Consider the following 13,382-nt stretch of genomic DNA (forward strand, 5'->3'; position numbering starts at 1 on the left):
TTCAATCCAACAAATCTCAGATCTCTTATGAATAGCACAAGACATCCTTCAGTGAGCACACAGAACTGGGTTTTATGTAAATATTGTTTGCAGGGTGTCTTCAGGAGGAGGAGTTAATAGCTCATATGGGAACTAGTTAACTAGCATGATTAATTCTGTTTTCTGTTTGCTGATATGTGACTTGTTTACAGAAGGGTTTCCTGAGCAGAGATGACTGGATCGCTTCTGACTGAATCAAGAAAGAGAAGGGCTTTACATGGTGAGTAGATTTTACCAGTGCAATAATTTGAAAGGTTAGTTATGTAGCACTGAACACTGAAAAGGTGACCTTTTAGTAAAGATAACTAAAAGGTGAACCTAGTCTCTCATTCTAAAGGTCTGAATTTTTAAAGGTTACTCAGGAGGAACAACGTCAGGGTTTAATATTTAGTATTTAGCTCGCATGTTTTCATAGTAGGTCAAAGCAAGCTACATTCAGGTACAGTGGGTATTTCCCTATCCCCAAAGGCAGGGGTGGACTGAGAGTACTCTGCCCCCCCCCACTGCTGCCGCCCCCTTGCCCCCCACCGCCGCTACCTCTGTTGCCCCTGCCCCCAAACGCTACTGCCACCTCCGCAGCCCTTTCCTTCCTCCTTGTCAGTTTACACCAGCTGAAAGAAAAACGGTCACCGGAAGGTCGCCCAGCATTGAATATCTGGGCTCAGCACCGATCATGGGACATAGCCGGCCTGCCTTCCACGGGCTGAATATTGACTGGTTAGTGTATAAGTGCTGGGCACACCCCTGACTTGCCCATGCCTTTCCACAGCCACATTTTATGCAGTTATACGCTGTAGATTTTCCACGCTAAATTTCTAGAATTGCAACTAAGCGTAGTTATATGCGTAACTGCAAATTACTGCCAAATACTGCCAATTACCAGTGATAATTGGTTGTTAATGCCATTTACCTCCAAATTCTATATATCACGCCTTAATTTCCGCTTAGAAATTAAAGTGTATTCTACAACAATGTGCATAACCTAATTGGTTAACAGACCTCATCAACCTCATCGACCTTCCAGTCAGAAACACAACCGAACCAACACGAACATATCTAAACCTCCACTGCCCAAGCTGCAAAGGACTCAAATACAAAACAACGTATGCATCCAGCTTTTCCTACTTAAGCACACAACTATGGAACGCACTACCAAAAGCAGTGAAAACAACGTACGACCACCTAAACTTCCGGAAATCACTAAGAACTTACCTGTTCAAAAAGGCATACCCTACCAACCCTACTTAAATACCAGAACCCTGCAACACTACGAAACCAAAGAACGCAATGGACATAACGTAACTCTTCCTCTATATGATTCCCTAATTATGTTTGTTCCACATGAACCTTATTCTACCACAACATCACTGTGTAACTGTTTATACCGGAATTGGCGAACGCCTTTACGGTACTATGTAAGCCACATTGAGCATGCAAATAGGTGGGAAAACGTGGGGTACAAATGTAACAAATAAATAGATAATCAGCGCTGTTAATTGGATGTCGATTATATCAGCACTAATTGGCATTAAGATTTACGCACACATCTCGCTAAGTGTATTCTGTAACGTGATGCGAGTAAATTCCAAGTTGCATAGGTGAAAAGGGGACGTGGTTATGGGAGTGAAATGGGCAGGTCATGGGCGTTTCAAAAATCTGTGTGCATTATTATAGAATACACCCACTCTGCGCCTAATTGAGGCATCAGGATTTGCGCCAAGTAAAACATGGCCTAAATGGACACTACCAAATTGGGTCACATGGAGAGATGCTCGGCATATTCTATATACTGCATGGAAATTTAAGCGGTCCTTTAGAGAATAAGCCTGGGTGTATTTTTTTACTGTGCAGATTTTTCAGGTGCCATCTATCGAATCCAGGGGTGTAGCCTGGGCCCCCGTAGATTTGGCCCTGGACCCCCCTGCCGACGACCCTCTCGACCCCCCCCTCCTGCCGTCAACCCTCCCCCGCTGTTGCCGTGGGCTACCTTTGCTGGCGGGGGACCCCAATCCCCGCCAGCCGAGGTCCTCTTCTTCCCGCAAAGGCTTTGTTCTGTTTCTGACGTCCTGCACGTTGTACGTGGAGGACGCCAGACTCGCAGAAACAGAACGAAGGCTTCGTTCTGTTTCTGTGAGTCTGACATCCTGCCCGTACAGAAACAGAACGAAGCCTTGCGCAGGAAGAAGAGGACCTCGGCTGGCGGGGATTGGGGTCCCCCACCAGCAAAGGTAGGTGACGACAGCGGCGCTGGGGGAGGGTTGGCGGCGGGAGGGGGGTCGAGAGGGTCGTTGGCAGGGGTCGTCAAAGTTGTTGTTGGTGGTGGTGGTGGCAGCGGAGGGGTTGGCAATGGTGGGGGGGGGGTCGGCAGCGTGGGGGGGGGCTAAAATGTGCCCCCTCACCTCAGGCTCTGGACCCCCCTCCCGCCAAAGTCTGGCTAAGCCCCTGATCGAATCTAACCCTTAGTAGCTAATATGCCAATTAACGTATGACTAACTGACACTAGTCTATAACCTGGGGTGCACAGTTTTGTATGCTTAGCATGAAAATGTGTGTGCAAGATTATAGAATGAGAGGGACAGTCTGCCAATGGGAAAGAAAATAGCACAGTGCATGATTTGACGGGTGTTTAGAAAGTCTATTGCTGAAAGTTTAAAAGCCAGCTGGGTGTTAATTTCCATTTGTGAAGGTTTGGGGGTAGGAGGTTATTTCCAACACCTCCATACAAAGTGGAAACAGCTTTCAAAAAGTTACGCTTTCTTTTATCTTTAAGTACCAGGGTCTTGATATCGATCTCCAAAAACATGTGAACCCAATGCCTCCTGTGAAACTGTGCAACCAAATACAGATGCATTGGAATATTCAAAACTAACATATAACTAAAGCCCATAAAACTGATGAAGGCCCCCTTTTGGGCTCCTTTTACCGATTCCGGTGCAGCAAATGTGACAAAGCCCATTCAATTCCTATGGGCTTCGTCGCGTTCGCCGAGCCGCAATCGCTAGCGCAGCTCTGTAAAAGGAGCCCTTTATGCAATGCAAAGCTTTACTTAGAGCCTATGTTTTCTTTTTCCGCTTGCAAAAAGGTAACGTTCAGTAAAGGTATGCATTCTAAAAAGAAGTAAAATGTTAATTACAGTAACTGTGCTTGCTTACTTGCTCTTATGCTGCTTTGCTGAGTAACACCTCCATCTTTTGCTAAAATCATCCCATGCACTTTGCTGTAAGTGTCTCTGTGCAAGTTTTCAGTTGCGCCTTTGAAGTGGTTTCAGGTAACACCTGCATTTGTGCTTTTTTTTCTGGGGCAAGATGTTAAGAGCCGTATCTCGTTTGAGCTTCATACTAATTCAATAGTGCATCAGACAAGCTGAAGTCTCTCACCTTGCAGCCTAACGCAGCTGCTCAGCACATAGCAGAGACTTTCAAATGGGAAGGTTGGTTTAGGGGGCTTATTTTCAAAGCACTTAAGGGTCCTTTTACTAAGGTGTGCTGAAAAATGGCCTGCGGTAGTGTAGACGCATGTTTTGGGCGCACGCAGAATTATTTTTCAGTGCACCTACAAAGAATGCCTTTTTAAATTTTTGCCGAAAATGGACGTCTGGCAAAACAAAAATTGCCGCACATCCATTTTGGGTCTGAGACCTTACCGCCAACCATTGACTTAGCGGTAAGGTCTCATGCGGTAACCAGGTGGAAAGGACCTATGTGCATCAAATGCCACTTGACGCGTGTAGTTGACGCGCGCTAGAAGTTAAACAATATTTTTCAGACACGTGTAGTAGATGCACGCCAAAATTGAAATTACTGCAAAGGCCACATGGTAACTGGGCGGTAACTCCAATTTGACGCATGCTGGGCATGCGTAGGCCCCTCAGTGGCCCTTTTACTAAACTGCGATAAAAGGGGCCCTGCGGTGGCATCAGCACGTGGATTTTTTGCGCACAAGGCCCCCTTTTATCTCAGCGGATAAAAGGCTTTCAAAATAGCCGTGCAGTAAGTTAAACACTTTCCGCGCAGTCATTTCCAAGTTAATGTACATAACTTAATTGCATAGCGAGCCAATCAGCGCTGATAATTGGTGATAACAAACACTAATTGGCCTTAATTAGGATTTATGCGCATATATTCTATAACAATCTGCATGTAAATCCTAAAGTGCGTAACAATTTGGGGGCATTTTGGGAGTGATTTGGGGTGTTCTGGGGGCATTCCTAAATTTTATGTACATACAGAATTGCGCCTAACGGTAGGCAACTACACCTAGGCCTGCTCATAGCTAGGCACAGTTGTGCACTAAGCATGATTTATAAAGGACGCACACCCTTTATAGAATTGTATTAAGTGCGTTAAATTTTCAGCACCAATTTTTAGGTGCTACATATAGAATTTGGCCCTTGGCACTAACTCATAAAATAAAGCTAAGTGCAAAGAGGCACTAACTGCCATTTGCCCCATTTGGCGTCTAACTTATGGAGAAAAGAGGATTGGAAAACTAACATATTATAGACTAGAGCATGATGTGGCACACTATCTATTTAGATTTTTCTCACACCTTTTTCAGTAGTAGCTCAAGGTGAGTTACATTCAGGTACACTGGATATTTCTCTGCTACAGGAGGGCTCACAATCTTAAGTTTGTACCTGAGGCAATGGAGGGTTAAGTGACTTGCCCAAGATCACAAGGAGCAGCAGTGGGATTTGAACCAGCCACCTCTGGATTGCAAGACTGGTGCTCTAACCACTAGGCCACTCCTCCACTCCAGTTTGCAGCCCGTTTGCAGTTGATTAAGGGGGTGACGTCGTTATCAATGTGGCCTACCGTTACGATGTGTTAGTTTAATGTTACCTATAACCTTTTTTATTATAAATGCAACAGGCATTACAAAATAATTCTAGTAAAAAATACCAGCTACTATATCCATTTGCATACAGTCTAGAAGGATACTACTGGGTCATCCATTGTACAGTAATGTTCGTACCTTATATATGAACAAATACGTTGATCACAGAGACACCCCTCCTGCCTTAAAAGTCATATTATATATTATTATTCTATATTTTATCCCCCCTCCCTACGCTCTTAATCCGCCAAACCTCTCCCTTCCCATCCCTCTCTAGCCATAACACACACACAAAAAAACCCCCAGTAGTGATACCCATGAGAAACCAAACACATAAGAATGAATAGACCGCAGGGATCTTATGACACATCAGAAACTATAAACTAGAAGGGATTTGGACTCATATTCCCTTCCTCACTAGACTTCCCTAGTGGTCTGCTGTAAGTCACTCCCTGTCTACTCTCTACACCCAACCGCCTTTCCCAACCCTCCCTCCCTCCCTGGCATCTAAACATATTCCTCATAACATTCTAGAATCACCTTCCAATGAATTAATTGCTCTCGGAGAGTGTTATTTTAATGCTAACCCAGATTATTAGTAACAAAGTCTCAATGCATAAAATGGGATTTATGCAAAAACAGCATGAGCTAGTGGTAAAATAACACATCTTAACAATAGCCCACATTGAAAACTTACCCTTAAGTGGCATTAAACAATTAATATGATATATTTGAAGAAGCCATAGTTTGATCATGTGTCCATATCACAGTTAATATTCTACGCGTTTTGTCTGGGATAGTCATGATTTTATGCCATCTACATTTAGGGTTTACAACATTGCTGGTAGACAGTGGATTGTAATTTGCATTGATGGAACTAGGAACACTTTGAGTTTAATTACTCATCATTCTAACACCTCAGGTACAGTAAATAGCTTCCTATCCCAGAGGGCCTACAGTCTTGAAGTGATGGAAGGTCATTATGTTCCTGATAACGTAACATCCAGGGGCATGGTTATCAATGTGGGCTACCCTTAAGATGCTTTATTTTACCATAGGTCCCATCTTATGCAATAAGACCTAGTTACTAATAACTAGGGTTAATGGTAAACATAGTAACATTAGTAACATAGTAGATGACGGCAGAAAAAGACCTGCATGGTCCATCCAGTCTGCCCAACAAGATAAACTCACATGTGCTACTTTTTGTGTATACCTTACCTTGATTTGTACCTGTCCTCTTCAGGGCACAGACCGTGTAAGTCTGCCCAGCACTATCCCCGCCTCCCAACCACCAGCCCCGCCTCCCACCACCAGTTCTGGCACAGACCGTATAAGTCTGCCCAGCACTATCCCCGCCTCCAAACCACATCTTAACTGCAGCCTATCTTGATAACTCCCCCCTCCGCTGACTACATCCCATTGTAGAAACATAGAAACAGAGAAACATTAAAAAAATGAAGACAGATAAAGGCCATATGACTTATCCAGTCTGCTCAACCATGCCGTTTACTATTCCTTCCTCTCCCCTAGAGATCCTATGTACCTGTCCCAAGCTTTCTTGAATTCAGTTACAGTTTTCATCTCCATCATTTCCAGTGGGAGACCGTTCCACAAATTTATCGCCCTTTCTGTGAAGAAGTATTTCCTCAGGTTACTTCTGAGTCTGACCTCTTTTCACCTTCATCCTATGCCCCCTCATTCCTTTTAAGAGACTCACCACCTTGCATTTATGATGTATAGGTATTTAAATGTCTTCTATCATATCTTCCCTCTCCCGCCTCTCTTCCAAAGTATATATATTGAGATCTTTAAGTCTGTCCCTATACGTTTTATGACGAAGACCGCTGACCATTTTAGTAGCCACCCTCTGGACCAACTCCATCCTGTTTATATCTTTTTGAAGGTGTGGTCTCCAGAATTGAACACAATATTCTAAGGGCTTCTTTTACAAAGCGGGGCTACCGATTCCCGGTGCGGCAAATGAGAGGAAGTCCATTCAATTCCTGTGGGCTTCCTCTCATTTGCCACATGGGAATCACTAGCGTGGCTTTGTAAAAGAAGCCCTAAGTGAGGTCTCATTTCCAGAGGCATCATCTCCTCCTTTTTTCTACTGGCCATTCTTCTCCCTATGCACCAAGCATCTTTCTAGCTTTCGTCATCATCTTTTCTACCTGTTTGGCCACTTTAAGATTATCACATGCGATCTAACTCAAGACCCACTCCTGTTTCGTGCACAAAAGTTCTTTGCTCTCTAAACTGTACTGTTCCCTCAGGTTTCTGCAGCCCAAATGCATGACCCTGCTTTTTTTTTTTTGCATTAAATCTTAGCTGCAAAATTCAGAACCATTCTTCAACCTTTGTTAGGTCCTTCCTCATGTTATCCACACCATTGGGGGGGGGAGGGAGGAGGGGTGTTGCTACCCTATTGCAAATTTTGCTATCAGCTGCAAAGAGGCAAACCTCTACCAGGCAGCCCTTCAGCAATAGCACTTACAAAAACGTTAAAAAGAACCAGCCCAATTTTTGGCTTGTTTTGCTCAAAATTCATGGAGGCAGAGTTTAGCTGGATTTTTGTAAATGTTATCACAATCTTTTTTCAATTGTGATCGTCACTCTGAATTTGCTAAACTATCATGTAAAACCTAAGTCCCACAAATAAAAATGAATTCAGCTCTGTTCCTATGGATTGCAATCTAAAAGTGATTCATATCCCAGATCATTGCAATGCTCACTATGGTAATTAAGCAAATACCTCCAATCATCTCCCTCTGGCTAGACAAACACTAAGTATTGCCACACTGGAACAGACCAAAGGTCCATAAAGCCCAGCATCCTTTTTCCAACAGTGGCCAATCCAGGTCTCAAATACCTGGCAAGATCCCAAAAAAGTGCAATACATTTTATGCTGCTTATTTATCCCAGAAATAAGCAGTGGATTTCCCCCAAGACATTTTAATAATGGTCGATGGACTTTTCCTTTAGGAAGCCGTGCAAACCTTTTTTAAACCCCGCCAAGCTAACCGCCTTTACCATATTCTCTGGCAACGAATTCCAGAGTTTAATTACATGTTGAGTGAAGAAACGTTTTCTCTGATTTGTTTTAAATTTACTACTTAGTAGCTTCATCGCATGCCCCCTAGTCCTAGTATTTTTGGAAAGGGTAAACAAATGATTCACGTCTACCCGTTCCATCCACTCCACTCATTATTTTATACATATGTCCCCATTCTATCTCTCAGAAACCATAAATCTATCAGGTTCAGCCCTACTGCTTGCAGAGTGATTCTTCCACTGTTTCCCATCGCTCTGTCATTTACATATACAGCAAAGAGCTAATGCTATGAGTTGGCGATGTGGGTGTGCAATGGGCTTTATTCATCATAGTTCTGACAGGCACCCAATACCACATCCTTTTGATCAGCCCTGCAAGTAATACAGAAATTACGTCAGTTCACCATCATCATGCTCTTCTAATTTCTTGATCACTTTTATCTATTGCAATCATTATGCCCTTTTGAATTTAACTTTTCCTGTTACTCACTTCTGAGCACTGCTAGACACCCTTTCATAACATTGCTTCCACTTTTTTTTCCAGTAGTGCTGCTTCTGTCTCAGTGGCCAGACTAGTGGATTATTCTATGCAGAAAAAAAAATGGTCCGCTGAAGAGAAGGGTCAAGGTACTGAAATTCCCCGATTTACTCCTATTCTGACTGCAGAGTCATAGGTGTATTCTGGTTCAGAGGACAGTGCTTCTGAAGCGGTTTGCTAGGATTCAACCATGGATCAGAGAAGAAATGAAAGCAAGATGGCAGATGCAAAATAAATGTTGGGACAGGTCAGTCTAATTTCATCAAATGTGGCACAGAAATTAGAAAAAGCTGTTTAAAATTGTGATTTGGATTGACTTGATATGTCGAGAGTGGGGGGGGGGGGGGGGGGGAGAAAACAAGGTGGTAAAGGTAAGGCTGTGATCTCCAGATCCTTGCTGCATCCAGAGGAAAAAAACAGGTTGGGAGCTACAGCAATAATTTGTCCACTGTTTATATTTATTTCCAAGCCATCAAAACAGCAAACACTCTGTCTGGGAGCTGCGTGTCATATTTAGATTGTAAGCTCTTTTGAGCAGGGACTGTCTCTTGTATCAGATGTTCAGCGCTGCGTGCGTCTGGTAGCGCTATACAAATGCTAATAATAATAATAATATTTATTTTATTTTTGTAATAGTCAGATTGAACATATTCACCCATTGACGATGAAAATGATAAAGGGGATGGGACGACTTCCCTATGAGGAAAGGCTGAAGCATCTAGGGCTCTTCAGCTTGAAGAAAAGACGGCTGAGGGGAGATATGATAGAGGTCTATAAAATAATGAGCGGAGTGGAATGGGTACATGTGAACCGTTTGTTTATTCTTTCCAAAAATACTAGGACTAGGGGGCATGCGATGAAGCTACAAAGTTGTAAATTTAATACAAACTGGAGAAAACTTTTCTTCACTCAACGTGTCATTAAACTCTAGAATTTGTTGCCAGAGAATGTGGTAAAGGCAGTTAGCTTAGCGGGGTTTTAAAAATGTCTGGACGGCTTCCTAAAGGAAAAGTCCATAGACCACTATTAAATGGGGAAAATCCACTGATTTCTGGGATAAGCAGCATAAAATGTATTGAACTTTTTCAGGATCTGGCCAGGTATTTGTGACCTAAATTGGCCACTGCTGGAAACAAGATGCTGGGCTTGATGGACATTTGGTCAGTCCCAGTGTGGCAAAATGTATGTACTTATGACAGTACCAAAACTCCTTACTTTAAATGCCTTAGTTCTACCTAAAGGTTTTAATTTAAGATGGAATAAAGCAACAAAATTTGTTGGGAGTCAGTATGTTGCAAATTCTAATTCACATTATCATTTCAGTATAGGGAAGGTCCATTCTTTTATTAGATACTTGATGACTAGCAAAGCTTGCAGTTCCTCCTGGAAGGCTGACGAGAGCACCGATTCCCCAAGAGTCTCATGCCATAGATAATGGACTAGACCACTTCACCCTACTCTGAATTGTTGTCGGTCTACCTCATGTTTGTCTTTGGAAGAAACTCATTGAGCTTTTCTGGAAAATGTTAGAAGCCTCTTTAGAAAATAATTCCTACAGCGGGTTTGCAGCACTTCCAGCTGGGAACCTAGCCAACTGTCTAGCCAAGAACTCAGTAAGACTTTCTTGTTTTTAGAGCATAGATGATGGCTGTCTTCCTCTTTCTTGCTTTTGCATTGTATCTCAATGTACTCACTCTCGTAGTGGGAAATGAAACTGTACCCACCAAGCTGAACTGAGCAACCAGTCGTTTCTGAGAGAAGACTGAAATGAACTAATGCAAGCTTTAGGCACTTATGTTAAAAGATTCATTCTAAGACTGGCATGATGCATAGTTACTTTGATGGAAAGTTAAACGTATCACTTCATTGAGTTCAACATTCTTTATATTACCCAGATCTGTTTATTTGTCAATGAGAAATATAGTATGGTGTTAGCTCACCCAAAGTAAATAGATTGAGTAGTGACCAGATTTTTTATCATCCCAATTAATGCTTGTTTCCAGACTTCTACAGTCTCTCTTCCTTGTAGCAATCGTGAAATTGTTAACATCAAAACACTGCCTTTAGAACTGATGCCACATGTTTCTAAGGTAAAATTAAAACAGCAGTTCAATGCCAGCAGCAGGCTCGATGGTATTTTATTTCCTAGTTTCCAGGAGTAACTTTCAGTAAACCATGGTCCATGGGGTTGCAAGGTACTTGCCCATTTTACGGTACAGTCAAAGACAAGAAGTAGGGGTGGACCAAGAGGTCTCGTCAGCCGAGGGTTGATTGTATTCACTTTATTTGCACCAATATGGGTCACAATCAACCCTCAGCTGAGGAGACTTCTTGGTCCACCCCTACTTCTTGTCTTTGACTGTTGTTCTATACGTGGGGGTTTCTGTACCCTGACCTGTTGGTGGTCGCTGTTTGGAGCGTTTTAGGGTACAGACACTACCTGGGTAAACTGGCCACATCATGTCCATTTTCACAGCAACCTCTGCAGGCAGTTGATTTAGAGTAAAACAGTGTATATAGTTTTGAGAATCAAATTTATGGGTGCCACAGGTGCCAGCTCTGTGGATGCAAAGGGTATTTGATCACCCCCCCCCCCCCCCCCCAGAACTGAGCACACGTCTTCCCTGAATCTAGGAAGGGATCATTTGTGTTGAGTTTAACACCCTCCAACCTTTTTGCACGCTCTGTTCTTAACTCTTGCTACTGGCTTATGTGTGCTATGGTTTATTAGAACTTGCTGAACCACCTTTCCTCAATAAGAAAACAAGGTGATGTACATCAATAAAACAAGAATTGTAACAGAATGCCATCAATTGTAAAGAAAAGGGAGAGCAAAATGGTAGAAGCATAGTAGATGAAGACCTAAATAAACCCACTAACCTGCTTATAATCGAAAGAGAAAAACGCCTATATTGTGACCCAAATCGGGAGATAGACGTTTATCTCCCAAAAACGAATAAAGCGGTATAATCAAAAGCCGAATTTGGACGTTTTCAACTGCACTCCGTCGCGGATGCGGACAACGTTGATGGGGGCGTGTCGAAGGCGTGGTGAAGGCGGAACTGGGGCGTGGTTATCTGCCGATCAGAGATGGGCGCCTTTTGCCGATAATGGAAAAAAAATATGCGTTTTTAGCGAGAATTTAGGGCACTTTTCCTGGACCCTGTTTTTCCACGAATAAGGCCCCAAAAAGTGCCCTAAATGACCAGATGACCACTGGAGGGAATCGGGGATGACCTCCCCTGACTCCCCCAGTGGTCACAAACCCCCTCCCACCACAAAATATGCCGTTTCACAACTTTTTATTTTCACCCTCAAATGTCATACCCACCTCCCTGGCAGCAGTATGCAGGTCACTGGAGCAGTGGACTTCAGGCAGGTGGACCCAGGCTCATCCCCCCCCCCACCTGTTATATTTGTGCTGGTAAATGGGAGCCCTCCAAACCGCCCCCCAAACCCACTGTACCCACGTGTAGGTGCCCCCCTTCACCCCTTAGGGCTATAGTAATGGTGTAGACTTGTGGGCAGTGGGTTTTGAGGGGGATTTTGGGGGCTCAACACCCAAGGGAAGGGTGCTATGCACCTGGGAGCTGTTTTACCTTTTTTTTTTTTTTTTTTTGTAAAAGTGCCCCCTAGGGTGCCCGGTTGGTGTCCTGGCATGTGAGGTGGACCGGTGCAGTACGAATCCTGGCCCCTCCCACGAATAAATGTCTTGGAGTTATTCGTTTTTGAGCTGGGCATTTTCGGTTTCCATTATCGCTGAAAAACAAAAACGCCCAGCTCAAAAAAAGATAAACGTCCATGTTTTTTTGAAAATACGATTCGGTCCGCCCCTTCATGGACCCGTTCTCGGAGATAAACGCCCATGCAGATAGGCGTTTCTGTTCGATTATGCCCCTCTAAGCCTGCCAAGTAAGGTGGTCAGAGTTATAACCTACTACTCATGCAGGCTACCCTCATGCCTTATTCAAGGTTGTAATTGCCACTATATGCAGGTTCCTTCTCTCCTCTGCACCCCCGCCCCCACCCCCAGCACAAAATGGGAACACTAAATAGTAATTTCACTGATTTGAAGTTCCCAACACTTAATTACTATCCTTTTGCCATTTAAAGATGCTCTGAGTTTATCACATGCCGTTTTGAATTCTATCACCATTTTTGTAAAACATTTCCTGATGTTCATCCCTGCAGCTTCATATCATGTCCAGCTGAAAGTGTGTGTGCTGTAAAAGGTGCATTCATTTAACTACATAGAGGAGGGACAGTATTCCGAGTGCTACCTGGGTAAATCCCTTCCAGAAAGTCTCCTCACTATCTGGGATAATTTGATCAGTTGCATAGATTAAAACTCTTTTTTTTTTCTCCATTTTCGCAGCCTGGTCTCTGGAGTCAGCATGAAGAGCACACCAGCACCGCAGACCGTTCTGTTATTTTTTCTACTTTATGGCACAGTCCAAAACAGTAAGTTCCCAAATTCAGAAAACCTGTAGAAGAAATGTTAATATTTTGTATTTATGTATTTATTTGAACATTGATATACTTCCATTCCAAAAAATCACAAAGTAGTTATCAATATAAAAAAAACATAAAATTATAATAAGACAAAAAGTAAAACTTAAAAAAAATTGTAAGACAAAAAATAAAATTTAAAAAACAAACAACAAAGCATACAAGATCAAAAATAAACCTACTTCCTGTCAGATCATATTATTCATTGTCCAGCTGAAGAACTGTATTTTCTATAACATGTAGTAATGCAGTGGCTGAAATAAGTAGAGCTTTATTCATGGCTATTATATATTCAACAAATCCATGGCATTACAAAATAACAATGCATAATTTCATCACAGCTGTGCTCTATAAAATTAACTCATTTGTTAGAAATAGAGGTCAGTGTATGATGCAGAGCATCATG

At 42.8% G+C, this 13,382-nt stretch overlaps 1 protein-coding gene across 1 annotated transcript in view; it reads left to right on the forward strand.

Annotated features, from left to right (window-relative positions):
* Positions 1-232: 232 nt before the first annotated feature.
* The window catches only part of IL21R (interleukin 21 receptor), a 66,376-nt gene continuing 53,226 nt past the window's right edge, over positions 233-13,382 (forward strand). The window contains 3 exon segments of the mRNA XM_030212052.1: positions 233-259; positions 8,474-8,714; positions 12,843-12,928. Coding sequence (XP_030067912.1) covers positions 8,674-8,714; positions 12,843-12,928 — 127 coding nt within the window. The 5' untranslated portion in view covers positions 233-259; positions 8,474-8,673.

The sequence above is a fragment of the Microcaecilia unicolor genome, chromosome 8 (genome assembly GCF_901765095.1).
Source record: "Microcaecilia unicolor chromosome 8, aMicUni1.1, whole genome shotgun sequence".
NCBI lineage: Eukaryota > Metazoa > Chordata > Amphibia > Gymnophiona > Siphonopidae > Microcaecilia > Microcaecilia unicolor.